This window comes from Vigna unguiculata, chromosome 10 (genome assembly GCF_037176805.1).
Source record: "Vigna unguiculata cultivar grain cowpea cultivar isolate G323 ecotype 2 chromosome 10, ASM3717680v1, whole genome shotgun sequence".
Taxonomy (NCBI): domain Eukaryota; kingdom Viridiplantae; phylum Streptophyta; class Magnoliopsida; order Fabales; family Fabaceae; genus Vigna; species Vigna unguiculata.
Window position 1 is genome coordinate 37,313 of NC_140801.1, and position 26,651 is coordinate 63,963.

General features: G+C 30.8%; 2 protein-coding genes across 3 annotated transcripts; one reads left to right on the top strand and one right to left on the bottom strand.

Annotated features, from left to right (window-relative positions):
- Positions 1 to 1,294: 1,294 nt before the first annotated feature.
- On the bottom strand, positions 1,295 to 12,004 carry LOC114166874 (cycloartenol synthase). Of its 2 annotated transcripts, XM_028051749.2 has the most exons (20): positions 11,714 to 12,004; positions 11,397 to 11,602; positions 10,993 to 11,178; positions 10,734 to 10,823; positions 10,461 to 10,655; positions 10,301 to 10,385; positions 9,082 to 9,248; positions 8,249 to 8,437; positions 7,826 to 7,939; positions 7,460 to 7,582; positions 7,264 to 7,386; positions 7,089 to 7,187; positions 5,610 to 5,666; positions 5,016 to 5,062; positions 4,760 to 4,903; positions 4,398 to 4,575; positions 3,548 to 3,628; positions 3,008 to 3,097; positions 1,768 to 1,851; positions 1,295 to 1,505 (listed from the first exon to the last, which is right to left on the bottom strand). In XM_028051749.2, exons 2-20 carry the CDS (start codon positions 11,592 to 11,594, stop codon positions 1,392 to 1,394), a joined length of 2,364 nt encoding a protein of 787 aa, XP_027907550.1. In that variant the 5' UTR covers positions 11,595 to 11,602; positions 11,714 to 12,004; the 3' UTR covers positions 1,295 to 1,391. The 2 variants fall into 2 exon arrangements, with proteins under 2 accessions (XP_027907550.1, XP_027907551.1); XM_028051750.2 differs by lacking the exon at positions 3,008 to 3,097.
- Positions 12,005 to 18,364: 6,360 nt separating this feature from the next.
- On the top strand, positions 18,365 to 19,293 carry LOC114165757 (ethylene-responsive transcription factor ERF003-like). The gene is made up of 2 exons (XM_028050328.2): positions 18,365 to 18,530; positions 18,741 to 19,293. The coding sequence occupies exons 1-2, from the start codon at positions 18,448 to 18,450 to the stop codon at positions 19,240 to 19,242; spliced, it is 585 nt and encodes a 194-aa protein (XP_027906129.2). The 5' UTR covers positions 18,365 to 18,447; the 3' UTR covers positions 19,243 to 19,293.
- The last annotated feature ends 7,358 nt before the right edge of the window (positions 19,294 to 26,651 follow it).

Sequence of the window (26,651 nt, forward strand, 5' to 3'; positions counted from 1 at the left end):
ACACTTAAAAATTTTTACAAATGTAAAATATAAAATAATTTGAATATTTAGATGTAATGATTTGATTTATAAATTCAAAAAATCTCTTTTGACATTTATATAGAAGTTATAATTAAGTTTATTTATTAAGTAGGTTTCAAATTGGAAAAAACAAAATTGGATCATTTTAAAAAATAGAAGGATTAAATTGAATCAAAAATTTAAATAGAGAATTAAATTAAAAAGAATCACTACCACTATCATGTGACACAATTGTAACATGACACAATGTAGGAGTTTACATATTTCTTTTAGAAAAAATTTAAAAAAAATAAAATCAAAATTAAAAATTCCACAAATTAACATGTGACATGTACGGACATGTTAACGTCAACATTACAAAGATTACCAAATTAAAATTTTAAATAATTGAATGACTAAATTGAACAAAAATAATAATAAAAAAAACCAAAATGAATAAATAAAAAATTGAAAGACTAAATCAGTAATTATACCTAATAATAATATATTATAATAATAATAATAATAATTTTACTAATAATAATACTAATAATTTTACTACTAATAATAATGATATTATTATTATTAATAATAATAATAATAATAATTTTACTATTAATAATATCTAATAATAATAGTACTTATATAATAATATTAATACTAATTATAATAATAATAATAATAATAAATAATAGTTCAAATAATACTATTGCTAATAATAATAATATATAATAAGAAGAATATTAATAATATATTACAAAATAATAATATTAATAATAATAATACTTATAATGATTCTACTATTAATATTAATATTAATATTATTATTATTATTAATAATAGGTATTTTCGGAGTGGTATTTTTGTAAATTAGGAAGGGAAGTGGGTTTTCTATGAGTGGTATTTTCGTGTGGAATAATAAAGGTAGTATGGGTATTTTAGTCAATTGAATAGTAGAGTATATGCAAAATGACAGAAAACCTAATAAAGTACACATGTGGCAGAATTTTAGACCGGAGTAGATTAATAATTTTGCTAGGTATTATTTGTCCTCTGCATTGCTAGTATATTACTAAAAGAGGTAAAAGAATTTGAATTTTTAAATAAGAAGATAAGTGGTGTGTTTAAGATCATGACATGTGACTTGTTTTTGCCACATGGAAAGCAAGAGATGCGTTAAGAGTGAGTGAGTGATAGAAAAAACTTACAGGCATTCTCCACCAGTTTGCTATACTTTCTTTTTAGCCTACAACTAAACTCGTTAGTCACAGGCATTTTAAGAGAGGCATGGGAATAAAAGAAAAATAGGTCGAAATAATAATAATAATATTTTTTTTCTTTTAATGTCTACAGGTCGAAATAATTGGGACGACACCTAACTAAGTCGATATTTAACGGGCTTGCAATACATGGGATCGATATTCTCCCAACGCCCAAATGGGGAATATGTTTCTGTAAGCAGAGTATGAGATCATGCAATTCTTGTTGAAGACTCCCATTATTTCCTGAAGTGATGATAAAGTCAAAATTATTTAAACAGCTGACGAAGTCTTATACAGTCTTTTCCATAAAGTGTGAATAATAAACAAACGAAGAAAGATGCATTATATACTATTGATTTCAATTAAAATCACTATAATTTTAAATAACTTTAAATCAGGAATAGATGCATGCTTACTTTCGCACTACAATTACTTTATACATTTAAACACGTTATGTAAACAATACACTGTAAGTAGTAAATAAAAACAAAGTATGGCTTCATACCTGTTGGGGAAAGTCACCGTTCTCCATTTGGGAATTTATCAAGTATGCAGCTGCCCGGTGCAGTGGAGTCGGATCTCTCTTGGCCTGTTACATTATTAACAAGGCAGTGGAAGAACATAAGTACAATCAATCTCGACATCATTTTTATTTTGTATTTCTCCGGCATAATAAGGAAGGGTCAGATATAAGGATGAGGAAAGCAGAATCCATGGACAAAGTATCCAATTATTTGGGAAAATGTCAAACGTTCATCACATTTGGCATGGACATAATTATAAGCACATCAACTACCAATTAAAGGTAGAGGAAGATAGTTTTGGCAAAAGAGGAAGATTTAAGATAAAAAGATTTTGATGATAACAAAGAAATCTCAAGCAAATATTGGGAGATATTTTGAAGACAAGTCAATTTATGTTTAAAGCTTTCTTGTAATAAGTTAATTTTGTTTTAAATAGTTTAAATTAGCTTAGATGATTATGAAACAGCAGCTGCTCTAAATCTTTCTGGGATCCTTTCTTTTCTTCGTAAAATCACATTGATAATCAATTATCACTTAAGATAATCGATTATCCTAAGTTTTGTTCATTTTTCAGAAACCCAATAGAATAATCGATTATCTTTATGAATTATCGATTATCAGCTCAAACTTTTGTTTTTAAGAAACGTATCGAATAATCGATTATCATAAGTGATAATCAATTATCTCTTGCAGTTTCAAGTTTGCATTTTCAGCTTCTTGACCTAGGTTTCGAACTTCTTTAAATAGAACTCTTTTTCATTTGTAAACTGACCTTTTTGAGAACCAGAGTTCTTGTGTTATAACTGCAAAGTATTTCTCTGAGTGTTCTTAAAATAGCTTTGAAAAGCCTAGTGTGGGTAGAGTGATAACTCTTCCTAAGGAAATTCTTGGGAAACTGGATGTTGTTGCTGTTGTTAGGAAAGTTGGTATTTGTGTGATTCAAAAGAAGTATCTCTTTATCTATTGTGTCTTCAGGAGAGGATTTTTCTAATTCTTTACTCTCTTAATCTGATTGTACTTTGATTATTATAGTGATTAAGTTAATCTTTTTGGTTTCAAGAGACTAACAACCGAATGTAAGGTCTTTTGATCCAAATATATGTGTTGAATCTTCTTCCCTATTTCTTTAATTTATCTGCTCTTGCATTTAAAGGAACTGAGGCTTTAATTTAAACGGTAAAATTTGGAAAAAAGTTTAAAAGTATTAATAAACCAATTCACCTCCTCTTTGTCCATTAACAAATTATTCCGCTGCTTGGTTACATCAGATAGCTGATCATTTTCATACATTATCTTTAAGCTCCAATCAAGCTGTTATCACACATCACGGGAAGGAAATGAAGATAGAAAAACTAAATAGCATATTAACATGATATATAATATTTTATGACGATATATTAGTACGATTAATTATATTATTATATTATAAATTTATTCAGCCATGGGCATATCTATATCTGAGCTTAAAGAGTGGGTGAGTACAAGAGCCTTCCACCTAATTAGGTCTGGGGAGAGTAGATGTAAGCAGCCTAACCCTCGCCAGCAGAGAAGCTATTTCCAAGATTAAAACTGTACAGGGCAGCAACCTTACCATTGCGCCCAGCATCACCCTTGTAGCTATCTCTAAACTGCTTAACTTAAAATCAGAATCGTCCTTTCTAAAATCAATGATTAATTGTCCTACGCCGAAAGATGGGTGCTGTGCAACAAACTAATCAATACAATGGCTGCATTACAAAAGTGATAAACTTTGCTTCATACCTGTCCAGCATCCATGAGAGCCAACATAGCCCACCCAGTGTTTACCACATGAGACCTGTTGCCTTCCAGATTTGAATACACCTGAACAAAGACAAATTGTTGGAAAGATTACTCAAGAAATCTCATCAATTAATTGCTGAAAGCAATCCAGCTCGGTGTTAATTTAAATCTTGATGCAAACTACAGTTCCACAACCACCTGTAATAATTATGTTCATCATTTCATCTTCTTGAAGTGAGCTTTCCCTTGATATTATTTTACAAGTACCTACTACATTCCACTTCTCTGGGGACAGATATGAAATTTATGTTTTACACAGAAATTGAGATATTACTGCATTTCCCTCGGAGTTTAAAACAAGTTGTGAAATTTTGAATCCACTAATGCTATTAATTTCATTGTATAGTTAACTAACCAAAACGCATTTGATGCTACCCATGCCATCTTAGTTCACATGGACATCCAGAATAAAAACCAGTCGACATTGGGATATAGGAAATGAGTTAGTAAACTACGGGCTGTCAGTTGGGTAGTAAAATTCAATAGCCACTGTTATGGAATTCATTCTGCCATGATCCATAGCAGAACCGAAATTTGGTTTTTGAGGTAAACCCTAGAAGTTGTGGGAATTTCTCATATCTCTTTTGTTATTATGGCCTTACAAGTGTCATCATCGCATTTTAGGGAATTAAACTATAAACCAAGTATCTATTCTAATATTTTGATCATATCCTATAAAATCCTTTAAGCCACAAGACACTGGTCATACAAACACTGACTAGTTGGTGCTTGCCATAGATTGTGCAGAGTAAGAAAAACTGATATTGACATTAGAAATAGCAAAGTTGACCTTGTTTTGACAAGACAGATAGCTCTCTCCCCAGCCACCGGAAGGCAGCTGCTTGGACAGGAGAAACTCACAAGCTTTCCGGATGCTTGGGCAATTACTGAAACTCTTTCCAGCAGCAATCAATCCCTTTACCCCAAACCAAGCACCATAAGTGAAGCAAACTCCCCAAGAACCATACCTGTTTAGCAGTTTGAGTGATTCAAGATCTACTTAAGAAAGAAAGTTCAAATCCATGCAGAAACAGAAGCAGGAAGGAAGAAAAAAGCGTATAGACCAAATATGAGATGTGTGAATATCCCAAAAAACACACTTTACCATTATACACAATATCAGTAGAAAATTCCCAAATGGGCAGAGCATACCATGAACCATCTGAAGCTTGTATTTTTTCAATGAAGGCAGCAGCTTTCTCTATACAACATTGTATTTCTTCTCGGCGATGTCCGGGATATAATTTCCTAAATGATGCCAAAGCTTGAATTGCTGCTGATGTACATTCCACATAACTATAGAGCACATAAGGAACCATCAAGTTAAAATAAAAAATTAAAATAGTGGAGTAAGAGAAATAAAACATAAATACAAAAAATGATATTTAGCAAACATTTGATAGCTTACGGATAATCAATAACGATGTCACCAAATGTTTCAGCCGGATTGATTAACTGACAACAGAGAGAGCATTATCAATATCAAAATTTTGAGATTATATATAAAAATTAATCCAAAAACCAACTGCCCAAATTCTCAGGATCAGTTATTGAGCCATAATTTTGAAACCTAAGGGTAAATCCAATGAAACCAGAAAAAGGATTGTTCATAAACTATTCTTCAACTTGCAATTTCTTTCATAGTATCAACCCAAAATTGTGCTTTTCAACTTGTTATATGATTTTAAAGTAATCTAGCTGTTTATTTCAAATGTTCAATCATAATTCATTTGTATAGAAAGGAGAAAACAGATAAACCTTTAGTGAAATTAAAAGAAGATATATTATTATTGGAATTTATTACAAGGTAAGCATATTTCATAACATATAGAGGGAACTCAAGGAACACTGCCTTTAAATTAGAAGTTTTAAAACAAGAAATATGGATAGTGTTATTCTTGTAGGAAGGTCAATATGCATAACCTGCCATCACACATTTCACATCTCAAAGAAGATATACTAAAATCTAATGAGAATAGTCTTTATGATGAAAGAGGAGTACCTCCAACCAATTATACGATCGTTTAAGCTCGTATGTTGCAAAACCACCATCTTCATTCTGCAAAGACAGGGAAAATGCTTATGAATTTAAAAGTAGGAAATAAACACAGTAAATATATGTAAAAAATTAACTCATTTTCACCTCTTCTACTACGTTCTTGTATATATAGTAATATTAAAATTGCCCAAATCACCAAGCTAAAATAATGTGTGCGTGAGCAATTAAAAACTGAAAACAAACACATAAAATATATATATAAAAGTTAAATCCACTTTTGTCTCTTCTACTACATTCTTATATAGATCATAACTCAAGTAGTAATAAAATTGACCAAATCACCAAGCTAAAAGAATCAATTCACTGAACTCAATACATGAATAGATAATACAGCTTACAAAGGCAAATATACACACATAAACTCCATCCAAATTATTAGTCAAAAAGGAGAGCAGCTACGTAAATGATAGTGAAAGCTCTCATCAAAGCAATGGAAACCAAGTTTAGGTCATTCCCAAACTGAAGGCTAATAGCATCTCACAATATGTTCAGGCCGGTTGAAATGAATGAGAAAGTACATATGCACACACACCACTGTACTATGGTGGTGTTTTACTAGGAAAAAAAAATCTGAAACTTGGCATTATATATCAAAACTAAGTTTAACAAAACACTGCAATCATAACCACTTAGATAATACATCTACCTCTTTTGCTGTTTCCAATTATGTTACAAATGAAGCTTCAGCAATGTTTTAAAGAGAAAAAATGCATTTCATTTTCAACATAAATAGTTAAGCAACATACGAAACAATTTGCAGTAAAATATTACATGGTCAGGGACTTTAAAAGATCAGTGAAAAACTAAGTAATCTTATTGATATTAACATCATATGTATTAGGGGTGGCAAACCAATCCTTTTATAAATCTTTTGTTGGGTCCATCTACAAGAAAACTCATCAATTATAAAAATATAAAAAAAAAAAATTGATTGGATCAAATCCATCCATTTAATTTTATAGACAAGTAATGACCCATTCATTATTCATCAAAATTCAATGGATTCTCCTATCAATTCTTAATGAGTCAAAATTAATCCAACCATTTTTCTCATAATGAAATCTTACATTTACCTTCTAAAGAAGTTTCCAAAAATATTTATTTTTTTTTAAACAAATTATTTTTGAATTTTTTTTTAGTATAATTTTAATTTTTTTTCTTAAAATATTACATTTATGGATGGACCGGAATTCAACCATGAAAATATTGTCAATAGATGGATCGGATTAGATTTTTATTAAATGCATCAGATTTTCAATGGATCAAAATGGATTAATAAAATTTCTTTGATCCGTCCAATTTGACAACCTTATAAACATGAAAGGAACCAATAGTAACAAGTAATAGCATAAAATGATATACATGGTATATTTTCTCAAACAACTCAGATTATCTGGTTCTAATCATGATAAGTCTAGATACCTGAAGTGAGAGAATGACATTTACTGAATCATATAATCGCTTCACCTCCAATGGGTCACCAACTACTTCTGGTGCAATTTTGGATAATGATAAAACAGCCTGAAAAAGAAAAAAAACATGAATCAAGAGAGAAGAATCAAGTAAGAAAGTCTAACTTCCTTTTATCAATAATTACTTTCAGTCCTTCAGCTGTGCAATCAGAAATTGGCCATCCATGATCTGCAGTTGAAAAAGGCCAAGCACCTTTTGAAATGTGACGATACCATTTATTAAGATCACCTGGACAGTCTTCTAAAACCTTTCAAACGAGAAAATTTCTTATCAACAAGGGCAAATCAATGTGATTTATAATGATAAATGCAAAAGAACACCTGGGAGTTCTTAATATAGGTATGGGCTTTTCTTATAGTTGGACCAAATTCTTCAATGAGGTTAGTTGAAATAATAGCTTGGACAGCAAAAGCAGTATCCCATAATTGACTTCCATTGTAGCCCTGCAACAAAAAAATGGTTAAATGTTAAATTTGTAACTCTGTTTTAATAAACTCTAACATAGGACATTAAGAAAAGCTCATTTGTGCAGTAACATTAGTTCCACATATTACATTATATATAAGGAGACACCATTAAGTATAGTATCTCTATATTATTCCCAATCATCTGTGAATATGTCCAATAGAATAAAAAAATCACTTAGTCATTTGAAAAGGAGAAACTAAGTTGATTTATAAGTTCACCTGCATTTTCATTCCATCTTCAGCAATCCATAGATAATCATAAACTCTTGGAAGATGCAACTTGAAGGCCTCAGAATTTGGATCTTCCACCCAGCAGCAAAGCATATTTAACACCTGAATATTAATCATTAAGAATGATAATAACTAGACTCAGTATTCCTACGTATTTACTGGTTTAGATGGAAACATAAATTAATCTATATAAGTGGAGAATGGAAGGGCAGCTCAGGCATCCATAAAAAATATAAATGAAAATAAATTGAGGTAAAGGACATAGACAGTCAGCCCAGCAGAGCAAAACTACCAAGCAATAGTTTAGCAGAATGTCAGTATTCACGTGCTCCTACTCAAAAGCTGGAAATTAAAAGAACAATCAACAATTTGAAAGGAGGTCCTAGTTGTCTGACTCCTTTAAACAATTACCTTATTTACAGGACCTATGCATAAGTATCGTGTATTCTCATCTTCATAATGTATATGCTCCATTGTTGAAGTTAGAGCCTTCTCCCTTAGCTTTTTGCCAGGCCAATGCATCAGAATTGGCTCGAGGAAATTGTGTAGAGATCCCCAAAGAATATCCTGCACGAGTGGGTGAGGATAGTACAAGTCTTCCTGCACAAGAGCAAAGATAATCCATCTGTAATTCTTATCTGCAGCACTAATAAATTGGTAGCTGGATGTTTGAGATATAAAATCCCAAAATTATATTTGTAACTTCACCCATAACCAAGAGATCAAGAGTTCAATTATTGCTAACCCTTTATCACATGGAAGTGTTGTTCTGTGTATTGCCCAACTTTCAAGACCAAATGATTCTTCCCAAAGATATAAAAATCATTATTGACACTAGAAATGATAGCCTATACCAACGCGTTACAGAGGGAGCAAAGTTTGTCATAAGGATATGGTTGGCATTGTGATAAAATAGAATTCATAGCAACAAGTTGCTTATGAAGTGACAAAAGTGTAGGATGTATAGTAACATCATGATGGCCATTGTTGTGACAAGATTTGGTGGTGGTGATGGCATAAGAGTAATGCTCAGGCAACTTCCGGCATCAAATGACCAGGAAACCTGACATATGGTTTCACAGAAAAAGAAGCCAAAGAGAAGGGGGTAATGTCCGAATGCTACTTTCAATGAAATGATTAGTATGAGTAGATCAAGGATATTCTATTGTGGGCCTCAAAATTAAAAATTCTAGTGAAACAATTGTATAAGATATTCAAAGACCCAGTTTAGCAGCTTCACTAACCTTTGCACACAGATTGCGAGCTCGATCCCAGTCAATATCATGATATGGTACAGTATAAAGCTCTTTTCTCAAAGATAATATTGTTGGTGTGATTGGGCCAACAAACCTCTTTCCATATAAGTAGGACATTGGCAAGTAGACCATCCGGCAGTGACACCACATCCTTCCTGCAAGACAAAAAAAAATGATTTATTTCCAAGCTTACAAAACAATGAATATAACATCAAACTATGTTCAAGATGACAGAAGACAACCAATTTAATAAGAAAGCACTTCACAAAAAATTCATGAATATCAAGTTTTTCTCAGGAACATTTTATACCACATGAAATCATGAACAGGTTCCTTCCTTCTTTTAAAATCTGGATACAATATGTCAAGAACCAACTTAAGCTTTGAGGAGAAGGGCAGGCATATAAATGATTTTATATTACGTCTCTAATAAATGCCCTCATGCAAGAGTGCTTTGGACTTAAAAGCATGGATAATGCACAAGACCACTTACCTTGTGCCAAAGATCCACTTTTTACAAGAATGAAGATGACAAGGAGCGGACTTCAGACTACTTGATCATAGAGGACGTAATGCTATGCCATGAACAGTTTTATATTAAATTTCAAGCCTAGTATGTAGGATCTTTATCACAAATATTCTTATTTGTGCAATAGCTTTCTTTTTTCTTCCAAAACGTAAATTTATACAGCAGAAGTAGACCACAAAAGGTCTCTGACACACCGAACAACAAAACAAAATTTCAAGTATAAACATCGGAAAATAAATTTTCTATACATACTTAAGGGAGCTTGTTCAACCCATACTAACTTATTTCTAGATCAACAAACTCAGGCTTCTCAATTAATTTGACAGGATTCTACAACCATTATTATTCTATAAAATATTCATTCCTCTCAACTTGACCGCATTAGGTGGGGTGGTGGTTTTGGGGGAGGGGGAGAGGGCGGTAGCAGGGAATATTTTGAACAAAGAGACAAAGGTTAGTCTTATTGATCAGAACACACTTATACATTTGTAGGGATTATTGACAAAAGCATTGCTAATTTTAAAAGCAATTCATATTAACATTGTTAACCAGTTAACTGGCTGGTTGTTCCTACCCTGGAAATATTTTAATCACATCATTTTCTTTTCGTGGATTTCCCTAATATGTCTTCTATGTGAACAAATTACAACATATAAAAATGGAATAAAGAGCAACAACCTGGATGAAATGGCAGAATGTACGGAAGGAGCCATATCTCAGGGGGCAGGGGATTATTTCCAGACCATTCGTACACTCCAAGTACCTATCCCACAACAAAATTAGACATAAATACACCACGATATCAAATATATCATCATAATAAGGTTAACATCTTAACTGAAAGCCACATCTTCCCCCATGACGTAATATGGGTAGCACCACCATGCTCTAGAATCCAGTCACGTGCCTTCTCAATCTCTCCTTCTCCATCATTAGGCCCCTCACCAAGCAATCTCAGAGTAACATAACTCAAGACAGAGCCAAACATGGTGCTTGGACCTTCAATGTGCAAACCCCACCCACCATCCTTATTCTGCAGTTACATTTAAAATTAGGAGAACTACTGGGAGAAGCTCATAGATCAAGGGGCAAAATGGTTTGAAGTCCTTACTTGATGGTTATATAGGTAACGACATATTTCCTTTTTATGCTCTTCAGTTAAAACTGCATTGAGTGCCCCAGTGATTGACAGAGTAATTACCTGTTTAATTGTATACCCACAGAGTGTAGGGATCTCATGGTTATCAACGGGAATGAAAGAAAAACAGCAAATGCTGTAGGAAATGGCTAAGTGTTTTCCAGAATATTGGTAATGTAGCACAGAATAACAAGTTTGACAAATAAGAGGAAGTGTTGAACACATAACTTACCAAGCCAGGCATCAGAAACATAGGACCTCCATAATCTCCCGGCCAGTGTCCGTCATGACACTGGAGAGTTGAATGGAAAGTTACAGCCCTTCTTAATGTTTTTGTCACAACGTCTTCGGTCACATCCTCAATATCTTTAACTCCGACTTTGGGTAAGACTTCATGGATTGGGTTCTCTCTTGCAAACTGCGTTGTTTTATATGGAAAAAAGACTATCGTATAGTACTTAAATGGTGAAAAGTTTTTATACGAGAAATGAAACAAGTTTGACAGCATAGTAAATGAGTAAAAGATGATACGATATAAAATCCAATTATTTGTTTCGTTTGTTTGTTTGAAGGGAAACAACGAGTAATAGGTAAGGAAGTAATGTGATAGAGAATTGAGCCATGGAGAAGAGAGACCTGCAAGCGCATAAGTAGATCAGAGCTGTGTTTGGTTGAAAAGCGGTTTTCATGGAAATTCTGGCGAGCTTTCTCAATCTCGAGGAGATCTTGAGGTGATCCGAGCTTAGGATCGAACTCCCACACCTGTCTTCCAACGTGATTGTTGAGCGAGCGAAGCCATGGACTCCCTCCCTCGGCAAACTTGAGCTTCCACATTGTCGTTTCTGAAAAGGGGAACAAACGAGTGCATTGCAATTTGCAACTGAATGGAAAAACAAATGACACTAATTAAGCGATTGTGCAGAGAGTGGAGTGGCAAATGGAACAACATGAACCTGTGTTTGCTGGGAAGATCGATCAATCAAATCAAATCAAAACGGGAAAGGAGAAATGTAATCTAGGAAGCTCCTACACGGCCTTGGAGCCGCGCTTCCCCGATTCGGAAGCGCACGGGACACGGACACTCGTGGGAAGTGTATATGACGTCGGAAACAGTTATTTGGACCTGACACAGCCTTCTTTCTGGACGCACGGATAAGACACGCTTTGCGTTAGAAAAGTGTTAGAGAAAGGCCGGAGTTGATACAGCAGCAGTCACTTCCGTTGCAGAAAGAAGAAAAGACAAAAGAGCATGAAGGAGATTGCAGTTTCAGAGAAGATAGGAAAGGGAAAAGGATGTGAAAGAGAAGAAGAGTCTGAAAACAAAATTTTTTTCTTATCAATTTAATAATTTAGTTATTTTATTTAATAAACGAGTTTTGATTTTACAGATCCAAAATAATCCTTTTCACCGATCTCATTTTTCTTTTATCAACATTTTCTTCTTTTTTAATATAATATATTTTATTTAAAGAAATTTCAATTTTTTTTATTTGTATAATTATTTAAATATCCAATAATATATTATTTTTAAATATAGTTATTTAAAATTTCTAATTAACATAGTTTTTTAAATACTAATTAATATATAATGACTTATATTAATATATTATGTAAATATAATTATTTTTTTATTAATATAATTATTTAAATATATTATTTATATTTAGATATTATTTAAAATTTAATCTTTTATTAACATAGCCATTTAAATATTAATTAATATGTTATTTATATTTATATATTATTTAAATATAATTATTTAATTTTTTTATTAAATATATATTTTTTTAGATATCTTTCTTAATTTTTTTAGATAATAAATTATAATTAATATATATATATATATATATATATATATATATATATATATATATATTAACGTGTCTTTGTCTTACATTTTTCCTATTTAATCGTATTCGGGTTCGTGTTGTATCCCTACCGGTGTCCCCGTTTCTGGACTTCTGCCGTGCAATGGTTATTGACTCAGTATTTGCTTCCACTAAAAAATATAGCATCTGCCAGCAATGCATTACGGGAACGCGCAGTGGAAACGTTCAAATCCTTTAATTTATAACGAACATCTACTGCTATCGGGGCGGGGCGGAGCTAGCAAAGCACCAACAAAACAACTACCACTGGATGGATGTATGTCTGTCTGTCTGGGCCAACAAGTTTCGTGCGTGGGTTTTGCAACTTTTTTTCATTATTTTTAAGCTTTCTAACACTTTAACTTAGTGCACGGGTAGATGACCATTTTCGTGCTTGAAAGTGTTGGATACTTTCCATTTCATATCTAAAAGTAAAAATGTTATTGAAATATTCCTTAGAATAAAAAATCAATTTCAATCTCATCCATTAGTAGTAGTGTGTTAATTTTTACAATTGTGCTTAAGGGTTATTTCTATGCTAATACAATAATTAAAATTGGAGTCATGCGTTAGTTGTAGTATTTTATGCAAAAGAAAAAATAAATTCAAAGAAAGAAAATAAACAAACAATGTTGAGAAATTAAACTATTTTTTAAATAAAGTTACTTAAATCTAAAATTATTCGCAAAGGTTATTGTGCTCGGAAAAGAAAATGTTAAGAAGTCAATAATTTTATGCTTAATTCAAAGCAAATACATACTAATATGAAAAGTCAACAATGTCCTTTGTATTTTTGAAAACTTCATGCATATCCTTTATTAATGTAAATAACCAGTAAAGCCTTTGCTTTAATTACTTTAAAAAATAATAAAAAATATTTTTAGTATTAACATAATTTATTACATTAATTATAAAATCATATTTGAGAATAAAAATTAATTAAAATATTATAAGAGTATTATTTTTAATGGTCTTAAAAATAATATTTAAATAAAAAAATCAAAAAATTAATTTTAAATAAAATTATGATACATTTGAACTTAATTTATTATATTATTAAATAAAATTATTTCATTATTAAGTTCACTTTAAGCTTTTCAAACTTTGATTCGTATTTAGATGGTAGTTAAATCCAATATTTAAAAAAATACTTTTAACCATGTAAATAAATTCAAATTATTAATTTATTAATGACAAACAAAAATTTTCATAATATAATAATTTATTTTAGTTTATAATTTTTTATCCTTAACTTTAGAAGGCATAAAGATTATCATTCTTTTAACTTTTAGAAAAAATCAATGACAGAGTTTTATATTATAAATGATAATCTTTCTAATATAACTTCATCTCTCGTACATAGAAATATATCCATTTGTTTAGATAGATACATTTATTGATGAATGTAAGAAAGGATTCTGAAATTGTAAAAAAAAAAAAAAATTTACGCTAAATGAATAACTTATCCATAAATTATTTATCTGGGTTTTAAGGTTTATATACAATTAATTAATGTAAATTAGATTTTTATTTCTATTATAGATTATTTTTCCAATATTTTTTCAGAATATGTTTCCAATAAAAAAATAAAAAAGAAAAATCAATCAATTTAATTAGAATTTTTTTAATCTCAACTTTATTTTATATTTTATTAAGAAAGCTACTAACAGAGATTCAAAATGTAAGGAATCTTTATTTTCTTCCACAATTTGAAATTAACTAATTAAGGATTTTAAAATATGAAAATAAACATCTCAATTCGTTAAATTTGTGAAAATTGTGGATTGATTCAAAGAAAGAACGGATTATAGTATTTTGTTTCGATCTAAAATATAAACAAAGACAAGGATAATATTTGAACAAACAGGAATTTTCTAAAAAAATAGATTAGATAAAAAAAATAAAAAATTATAAAATTATCTATAATATATATATATATATATATATATATATATATATATATATATATTATTCTTTGAAAATGAAAAATCCATTTCTAAAATATTATTGATATTTCAACTTTTAACTTTGATTTTAAAATTTGTATTTGATATTAATTGAAAGAAAATAGAAAGAATATAGAAAAAAAATCGAATATAAAATTAGAAAATAATTTTAAAATGACCATTTTTGACATAAAATGGATATCTCCATGTCCTATATATATTCTTGTTTTTCTAATGAAATATTATATTGAAATAATCAAATACGGCAAAATATATACCTAAAAAAGGTTTGCGTAAAAATGTATGTATTAGTTCATATAATCATACTCGTAAAATACAAAAGGGAATTATTCATGTTCAAGCTAGTTTCAATAATACTATTGTGATTATTACAGATGTACGAGGTTGGGTGATTTCTTGTTCCTCTACTAGTACTTGTGGATTCAAGGGTATACGAAGGGAAACACCTTTTGCCGCTCAAACTATAACAGGAAATGTTATTCGAATAATATCGGATCAAGGCATGCAACAAGCAGAAATCATGATAAATGGGCCCGACCTCGGAAGAGATGTTGCATTAAGAGTTATTCGTAGAATTAGTATACTATTAATACGAGATGTAACTCCTATGCCACATAATGGATGTAGATGACTTGGCTTATGAACCAAAACATTTGCAGCAACCATTTGGAGACATTATGAGTGCATTGCAACCAACAACAGTTAATAACATCGACTTTCAAAATTTCACCAATCTTGACACCTAGAGCCAAGCTACAAAAACACCAAACTTGGCTAAGTTCAAAACCAACCAACATGACTTTGTTTCCGAACCAAACCTTTTGCATCAACCATTTGGGCATATTATGAGTGTGTTCCAACCAACAACATTCAAAAACCATGACTTTCAAAATTTCACCAATCTTGGTGCCGAGAGCCAAGATAGACTAGGCAAACCACCAGACTTGGCTAAGTTCAAAACAACCAAGATGATTTGGTTTATGAACTAAAACTTTTACGACAACCATTTACGACATTATGAGTGCATTCAAACACAAAACACTAAAAACCATGACTTTCAAAATTTCACAAATATTGGCACTAAGAGCCAAGATAGTTTAGGCAAACCACCAAACTTAAATAAATTCAAAACTAACCAAGATGACTTAGTTTATGAACCAAAACTTTTGCAGCAACCATTTGGCGACATTATGAGTGCATTCAAACACACAACACTAAACAGCCATGACTTTCAAAATTTCACAAATCTTGACACTAAGAGTCAAACTAGCCAAACCACCAAACATGACTATGTTCAAAACCTTCCAGGATGTCTTGGTTTATGAACCAAAACATTTGCAACAACCATTTGGGGACATTTAGAATGCATTCCAACCCGTATCACTCAAAAACCATGACTATCAAAATTTCACCAATCTTCGCATTATGAGCCAAGCTAGCCAAAACACAAAACTTGACTAAGTTCAAAACTAACCAAGATGACTTAGTTTATGAACCAAAAATTTTGCGGCAACCATTTGGGGACATTATGAGTCCATTCCCACCAACAACACTCAAAAACCATTACCTTCAAAATTTAACCACCCTGTGTGAGTCCAAATTCATTGAACCTACATTCATCTCTTCACCTATCCAAAAATGTCACTAAAGCTGAAAAAAATAAAATATTATAGTTTTGCTCTATCCAAGGTTAAAACTCACCACCATCAAGGTCCAAACCAACACTCCAAACCAATTAGACTATCACATTTATCTTGTCAAATATACACACAATAAACATCACAAACATGCATAAGACGCATATATAGCATTAATTAAAATCAATTAAATAAAAAAACACACCAATTGCACACATGACCTCCTAAACCCAAATGAGAGCTCCAAAGAAGTGAGTTACACGTTTCCTTGTCCATATCATGACTCATCAATTTCATATACTTACTTTCCTGCTCCAATTTCCATTCTTTAATTCTTATTTATTTATTTATTTTTCTCGGGTCTTACACAATCCAACCCACAACACTCAAAAATCATGATTTTCAAAATTTCACCAATCTTGGCACCGATAGCGAAGCTAGCCAAACCATCAAATTTGGCTGAGTTCAAAACCAGCCAATATGACTTGGTTTGTGAACCAAAATTTTTGCAGCAACCATTTGGGGACATTTAGAGTGCATTCAACCAAAAAGCCTAAAAAATCATGACCTTCAAAATTTCATCAATCTTAGCACCAAGAGCCAAGGTAGCCAAACCACCAAACTTGGCTAAGTTTAAAACCCTCTTGGTTTATGAACCAAAACTTTTGCAACAACCATTTCGGGACATCTCATGTGCATTCCAACCCACAATACTAAAAAAATCATGACTTTCAAAATTTCACCAATCTTGGCACTAAGAGCCAAGCTAGCCAAACCGCCAAACTTGGCTATGTTTGAAACCAACCAAGATGACTTGGTTTGTGAATCAAAACTTTTGTAGCAACCATTTAGGGACATTTGGAGTGCATCCAACCAAAAAGCCTGAAAGACCATGACTTTCAAAATTTCATCAATTTTGGCACCAAGAGCCAAACTGGCCAAACCATTAAACTTGGCTAAGTTCAAAACCTTCTAAGATGACTTGGTTTATGAACCAAAACTTTTATAATAACTATTTCGAGACATTTCGTGTGTGTTCCAATCCATAACACTCAAAAATCATGATTTTCAAAATTTTACCAATCTTAACCCTAAGAGTTAAGTTAACCCAAACAAACTCTCAAACTTGACTAAATTAAAACACACACAAAAATGACTTGATTTATAAACCAAAACTTTTGTAGCAACCAATTTGAAGTGCATTCCGACCCATAACACTGAAAAAGCATTTAGTAATTAGAGCAAATGATAGTAGAAAAAAAGAAAGATGTACTCATAAAGAAAATAATATAATAAAGTTTTGCATTAAGGAATCTGTGATATATTGCAATGGTTTCAACTAAGCTTGATAAAAGCATTTATATTTACCATGTCAACGAACAGTAAGAGATGACTTTATCATACATTTGGCTCCTAAATTAATTTATCAATACTTACAGTGTCTTTTCATTCTCTGTAGAGACCCATCAATGTCTGAGAGGCGTATACATACAGAATAATAGCTTAGAAATTTTATTTTGTCTCGTAAGGCCAATTCTTTTATTATTTGTTTTTGGAAAATTCCATTGACTATGCCTACAACATAAAATAAATAAAGATTTTTACATGAATAAACAAACTTATTGGTATTTATCGTTAGATTAAAACAGAGACGGTAAATCCATCTAAAAACTTTAACGCACACGCGCGCACACACATAGTCTATGGAAGCTCATTGATATTTTTTTCTTTTGTCTTGGCACATAAAACTAAATATATATATATATATATAATATTTTTTTTATAAAATTGAAAATATGATTAAAAAGAAACTTCACCGAAAGAAAGTGATTAATTATAAACAAATGGATATTTTAAAATTAACATTACAAAACCAAAATAAATAAAATTTCTTTTTCAAGAAGAAAAAAACTGATATTATGATATTTTGTTTATAAAAAAAATAATAGCAGTCCTTCTCCAAGAACTTTACCTGCATCAAAGGGGTGAAACATTATGTGTGGGTCATTTATACTGATAGAGGACAAAAAGGACTAAAGAATTTTGTATAAATCTTGAAAGAGCAGTGTATAAATAATCTAATAGAGCTCCTTCTCCTTCACTTCACTTCACTTCACTGCAGTCACCTTTCCTCTGTGTTTGTTTCCCATTCTCAAAGACACTTCACAAGCTTGTTTCGGTTTTTAAATTTCACGTTCTCTTTTTCTTATCAATCATGGCCAGACCCCAACAACGCTATCGTGGAGTCCGCCAAAGGCACTGGGGTTCTTGGGTCTCTGAAATTCGCCACCCTTTATTGTAATTCACTTCCCCTTCCTAACAACTCAGTGATCACATCACACCATATCATAGCTTCACTTTTATTCTTTATTAAAGAGTATCATGTTTCCAACGTAACTCACGCTTTTGAACTCTTTTCTCTTTTACGTGTGTTATAGCAATTTACTACTGCATTACTAAGTAATTGATATAACTATTGCACACGGTTATTTCTTTTTTGGACCACAGGAAAACTAGAATTTGGCTTGGAACCTTTGAAACGGCTGAAGATGCAGCAAGAGCATATGATGAAGCAGCTAGACTCATGTGTGGACCAAAAGCGCGCACCAATTTCCCATACAACCCCAATGAACCACACTCTTCCTCATCCAAGCTTCTCTCTGCCACTTTAACGGCTAAGTTACACAAGTGTCACATGGCCTCGCTTTCACTTCAAATGGCAAAGCAAAAATCACCACAAAACAAAGAGCCTCACCCCTCAGAAGGGTCCAATCCATTTGCCTCTGCCAATGTCATTGTTGGATCAAGCGCTGAAACTGGTTTTAGATGGACAGAGAATAGACACGATGAGTTAATGTGGCTCCATGGGAATTGGGTTGGCGTGGCAGGCCAAGTTGAAGTTTCCCATCAGCAATTTCAACCCGTTCTTGAAGATGATCACATAGAGCAGATGATTCAAGAGTTGTTTGATTATGGATCAATTGAGCTTTGTTCTGTTTGCTCAACCTAGACTCTTAAGTATTATTGCATTCAAGGTTTTAAAAAACATTCTGCGACGACATGTGACCGTATCAATCGCATTTACTCATAATTTTCAACAATATCAATGAATGTAATGAGACCGCAACTGCTTTTTAAAACCTTGAAGGCATTCTTCCTTGGCTAATGCAATTATCTCTTTTGGGGTGCTATAATATAAGTCAACAATAAAAACATTCTTCATAATTTGGAGAAAACACATAAAAAGGTCAAAGATATCTTTTAAATATAGTAATTCTAGATAATACATAATGAAATAATTAAAATTTCTATTTCATTTTTAAACTTAACCCTATAATTCATTCCTCTTAATTTTTTAACAAACAGTTTGTTACAAAAATAAATTCATATTTAGTTGTAACTCAAACAATTTCATTGAATTCCTCCAAAACATAATACAAATTATATAAACGAGTTTAACCACAGGACGAAATCAGCTTATAAATCTAGAAAGGACCAAGCATTTATATAATTTCTTTTTTTGGATAAAATTACAAAGATAAAATTATACATTCGATATTTTTGTTTTCTTTAATTAATAAGAAAAAATACTTATATGTACATCAATAACTTTTTTATTGGTAGCTTTTATCAAATAAAAATAGTCCCAAATTATCTTAGCCACTAGAAAAACAACAAGATCTTAAACAAAGAAGAGTTTTAGCAACTAAAATATAACAAGATTTTAAATATTTCGTACATTTTTTATTTCCTTCTATAGTAAATATTTCATATTTTTGAAATATCAAATATTTATATTAATGCATTTCAAATGGTAGAAAACATTCTAGGATTAAATTATTAATTATAATTATTATCAATGTTAGTTTATAATAATAAGCACATTAGGTTGAACGATGTTGGATGGTGCACGCCTTCTGTTCACTAAACAGCCATGTCGTTAAATCATATAAATAAAGAAAGTGAATAAAAATATTGAAAACAATATACATTACGCAATGACAAAGATCACAACAGTGATTAGAGATGACTATATAGACCTTTTATTTATGATAATAAAATATCCATTTTTTTAATTATATTTCAATTTATAAAATAAAGATAATATAACTTTTTTAAGAGATATATATTAATATCTTAAGTATTTTTAATTTATTCTTCATTTAAATATAAGTAGTCCCACCCGCATGAAAATAGTCATCAGTTGGACATATATGATTAGAGTTCGTACTCCGAATATATACAGATAAAACTCGTAAAGGATAGAAAATGGAAAATGTAAATGGATATTCGTGGGTAATGGATATCAGTATTTTTTATATCCTATCTGTTAACAAGGTGAGTACAATAAAAATAGAAAACATGATATAATTAAAATATTGACACATTGATTTTGAATGAATTATTTTTTATCAATTAGTTTTAAAAAATATCATTTCTTTGTAAACGGTCATTCAACACTATTTAAATTGGTTATTTAAACTTTGTTTAAAATTTATAAATGTTATCTACTATATTTTATTTGAAATTATAGTTAAAATATATGGTTAAATATTTTATTTTTTTGTTTGTAAATATTTGCAGATATAAATATTAAAAAGAATATGTTGGTACATGCATAAATGATGATACCTATATAAATATGAAGACAAATACAAAACAAATACGACACAAATATTTATCCAACAAATAAAATATGAAAAGTTACTATGTGTATCTTAATATAATTAATTTCTACCAAATGCTTAGCATGCTTCACAACACAACTCATAATTATTATCTTAGTATTCTTCCATAAAAAAAAAAAAACATTTTTTACTTCGTCATATTAGTTTATTAGTCATTATGTGTAAAAGTTATAACCTTTGAGAAGAAGTGATCTTTAAATTAAATTCAATCATATAAGATTGACCTGTAAAATGTAAATGTTTGCATCCATTATATATATATATATATATATATATATATATATATATATATATATATATATATATATATATATATATATATATATATATATATATATATATATATATATATATATATAGTGCAAGTACCTATGTTTGGTGCCAGTGCCGGGGCACTTTTTGTTTGTCTTATATCGTTAAGCTAATTTATTTATTCGAACTTTTTTTAGTAATTAGAGTAAATAATAATAGAAACAAAAAATTGTACTCATAAATAAAATAATATAATAAAGTTTCTCATTAGGTAATCTGTGATTGGTTTCAACTATGCTTGGTAAAATCATTTATTTACCATGGTGTCAACGAATAGTATTTACATGCATTTAGCTCATAAATTAATTTATCAATCTTTACGGTGTCTTTTCATTCTATGTAGAGACCTATACATGCAGAATAATATCTTAGAAATTATTTTGTTTTGTGAGGCCAATTCTTTTATTACTTGTTTTTGGGAAATTCACTATGCCTGCAAAATAAAATAAATAAAGATTTTTACATTATAAACAAAATTATTGTTATTTATCATTAGATTAAAACAGACGCGGTAAATCCATCTGAAATCTTTATATATATATATATATATATATATATATATATATATATATATATATATATATATATATATATATATATATATATATATATATATATATATTCGTCTTAGCACATGAAAATCATTATAAAATTGGATGCATGCAATGGAAAACATAGTTTATGGAAGCTCATTGATATGTTTTTTGTTTGGTGTGGGATCATTGTAGTTATATGGTACATTTTTTGGAGTGTCCAAAAGGTCGAATATATAATTTTATTTAAATCTATTTAATTAATGAGATCAATTTGATGATTTTATTGAATTTTAACTACGATGATATTATGAGTGTTCTCATACTTTTCATTTAATAATAAATTATCAAGTATGATCATTTTGTACAGTTTTTTAAAAGAATTTAGAGTTCTTTATAATTGTTTGAAAATCCAGACATTTTTATTTTGAAAATATAGAATTAAATATGTTTTTAATCTTTTAACTTTCATATACAATTTAATTTTGTCTCTATTGAATCAATTTCATTCTCAACTTTACTAATAAATGAATGTCATCCTCGTGATCAAACAATATTACAAGTCTGTAGATGTGGCAAACAATGTTACCACGTATGTTTCCATGTTTTTTTCATTGAAAATTTACCTTTAATTTAAAAGACAACTTAAGTGGGACTGGTGATTTTATGGAGTAAAAGAAGGTAGAAAAGAGAGATAAATGGCACAATCCAACATAGTTAAAAGTCTATTTTGAAGCTAAAAGAGATTTAAAGAGTTTGTCTAACAAAAAAAGTTCTTTAGCTATGGTAAGGAAGTATAATCAAAACCAAATGAATAATCAAACCCTTTCAAACAACTCTACTTGTTTACTTATTTTAACCAAGGATTTAAATTGCAATCATGATCTTGTTAGGATTTGTGGTATTGTGGGAAATTGAATATAAATGTGTCCACACAGTCGCAATTGTCATTGCAAAGACTCCAAAAGCATTGATAATGCAGACGATTCAAGATTTTGGTTATGTACCTACCCAGCCCAATAGATATACTAAGTGGTGTGGGCCAACAAGACCCATTAAACCTCACAAACCCAAAATATTTAGAAGATATTCGAAAGATATCATGAGATACATCTATTGGAGCAAATATTCATATTAACGGTAATTATGGTCAATCTCGGTAGTTTGATTACGTCATAATATTTTTTTACACCAAATATTTACATAATATTTGATATATCAGGTAAGGTGTCACATTATTATTATTAGTATCATATATGTGATGTAAGTCATTATTTTATTGATATTATATGATACTACATTACTAGTTTTATCACATGGACTATAGGGTCCAGAAACCGTATAAATACATCTAGTATTTCAGAAAATACACACACTATCATACTCATTCTCTTTCACTCTAAAGATCAAATCTTTCTTAGTGACTTAAGCATCGAAGAGTGTGTTGCAGGTGAATCTTCCCATGTGCTTCAACCTTCAGAAGCATTTAATCAAGGTTTATCAAAGCCATCAAGATCTTGCCATATGTCCAAAGACTTGCCTCGAGTCCACGGTAAGAACAGGTTGCATAACATATCTTGAAGAAGAAGAATCAAGTTACTCCAAAAGTAACTCTAAAAGAGTTACACCTCATCCTTATCTTATATTTTCTCTTAATCTAAAGGTTAAAGATGAGTTACTTTTTAATTCATTAAATTATGAGAAAATAAAGACCAATGTGTTACGATCATATGAAGACACCAAATTACTAGGCAAAGTGGTAGACCTGAAGCTCACCAACAACAACAATGTTCTCTCCCTAACTTTGATTGCTAGTGGTAGGGGTTCCTTTTGGACAAATGGCGAATGGGGAAGTAAATAGGGGAAAAACCTAAGAGGAAAATGGAGAAACATACAAATGCAATGGATGGGGAAACAAGGTTAGTAAAAAACTTGATTATCATCTAAGTGAGGGAGGTCACGGAGAGAGTGAGATCTACGATTGGTGGATTTGGGCTAAGGAAGATGATGGAGGGAATGTTGACAACGAAGGTGCTCTGGAGTGACTAGGTTTCTAGAGTCTATAATATGCACCCATTTTGAGAAATAAAATTCCAAGCGGGAGAATAAAAAAGAGAGAGGGAATTAAATTTCATCAATCCAAAAAATAAGAGCGAATTGATTTAAAGTAAATTCGCAAAAAAAAAAGGTCTAGAAAAAGAAAAGGGAAAATGAAATCAAAACATTGATATTCATTAAAAGAATGACAATTACATATGCCACATTTTACATGTAAAGTATGGCAGTTCAAAATATGATAGTTAAAATCGTCATACTTTACACGAAAAATGTGGCAGCCTATGAAACCTAGACACGAACATGGATACGAACACGAATAAGGACACGACATGAACACGAATACAAGGATACGACTAAACTAAAAATATATAGGACACGGACACGTCGATATATACACACACATACACACACACACACACATACACACATACACATACATATATATATATATATATATATATATATATATAATAACTATATTTAAATAATATATAAATATATAAAATACATAAATTGATATGTAAATAATTATATTGAAAATAATTGTTATTTTTATTAGATTAATAATACATTAAATGGACAAAAAAATTTAAATAAACGTTGAATTATGATTCTCTTGAATTCTGATTCTCTGATTGGTGAATAGCATATATGTGGGATTAGTGCATAATCATAATATTAAATAATATAATAAATTATTAATCTAATAAAAAATTTAGAAACTTTCAACTTCTCTTTGTCTTCTTCTCACCTAAAGGACCTAGAAAATTAATTTATTAAAAGACATCAGAAGCTTCAATTTCTCTTTGTCTTATTCATGACTCAAACGACTTAGACAGAAAAACCAATAGCACCAAGTGTCACCTCTTCACCATCTCTGTCCAGTTAGGTCATCGTCGGCAACAACGATCGTTACCGGAGGCTTCACCGGTGCCTTCACAGTTTTTTTTTCTTTCAATACTCAGATCAAAACCACTGCGACTCCATACATGGTGTTAGCTTCAACATCTTCATGGGTCAGGTCGTGTCTTCTCTGGCGTGTCCCCTAGTAGGGTCGTGTCTAGCCCAATAAAACACGTCTGACGCGGTGTCACATGCGCATCATACACGTGTTCGTATCCGGTACGAGAGTCTGAAACGGAAGCACCATTTTTATGGCGTGTCAGAGTTTCCTAGGTGGCAGCTCTCCAACTATCATATTATGTTGAAAAAATTGGCAATTTTAAATAATTGTCGTATTAAAACCACCACAATTTACATGATTTTTTGTAATAAGACCAGTTTTTCTCAGAAAGTTTAGATGATTCAGCTTTGTGAGTGAAAGAGAGTAGTGGCCTTTGTGCCTTATTCTTCCTCAAATTCAAGGCCTTTATTCTTGGACATATGAGATCTAGTGCGACCTTGAGTGAAGAGGATTTCCCAAATATATAGGTATTTTGCAAGACACCTTCCTATAAGTTTTATTACATTTGGTGAGGCAGGGTATTTAGGGTCGTTGTAATGATAGTTCTTCTTAAACCAAGTTCAATGCATGGAGTTGTTATAGCATAGTACGTTCAAAGGAAGAGTAAGACCCCTATATTCTGGTGGACTGTAGGGGATCAGGTTAGTGATCATTGGGGCAACATTATCTTGTTCAACAGAGTTGCTTAGACCAACTTCATCATCATTTCTCCTGCTAATGCACCTTCACCTGTCCAACTGTTGTTTTCCTAGGTGAATCGCATTTTGTGCAAGGTTAAGCACAAAATATAGTTTGTTGTTCCAGTTGTTTCAAGTAGTTCACCGTCTAAATCAACACCAAAGTGTTCTAAAAATATATAGAACGGGAGAATTGTTGCAGCTTCAATGTCCAGCTGAAGAAGAGGACTAGATTTAGATTTAAAAACACTATAAGGTTACCTTTGACATTTCAATGTTTGATAAGGTGTAGGATGAAATTTAAAAATGAAATCCCTTTATAATAGTTATAGAAGATAAAAATTTGTTTACGAGACCGATTGCTTTCCTTCCCAAAAACTATTAGATCTTGAGTTTACTTTTTCTAAACATGTTTAAGGTGTTTTCTTCCTGCACCACTATTTTTACGAATTACATTCTCATATTAAGACATAAAAATACTAACACACCCTTCCCAGAAAATAAAATAAAATAAAACTAGTATATTTCAGAAAGTTTGTTTCAGAAAAATTGTTTGAAAAAGTTTATTCTAAAATAATATTACATATATTCCAGTAAACTCATTTAAGAAATTTTGTTCTGAAAAAAATTATTCTAAAATATATTTCAAGTTAAAAAAAATAGCTTGCTCTGGAATTTTTTATTTCAAAATTTCTGTTCAGAGAATCCCTTTCTAAATGTCGGAAAACTTGTTAACTTGTTTCAAAATATTTCCTGAATTGATTATCCTAAATCACTTTTGCAAAAATATAAAATGGTCATTTTGAAAAAAAAAAGGTGCAACTAAAAATGATAAGGGTACAGGAAGTAAACGTCCAATATTTACTAGGATTTTATAATTCCATTTTAGAACGCATTTTGGGCCTTTTTCTTTTGCCATTTCTCCCTCCCTCCTGTTCAACTTAATATAGCTCAAAGAGAAGACCTTGCATCAATGTGTTTTATACTGAATGCTAACAATTCGAACCACCACTTGGTGTCTCTCTAGGTTATAACACCACCATACCTTAATATGAATTAATACTTAAAAGTGATCCAATCAATGTCTAGCTGATAAAACTAGTCGGTCATCTCAACAAGGGTATTTCTGTCTGCAAATCATTTCTCTAACTCTACGAGCAGTAAGGAATAATGTTTGGTGCAAGTAG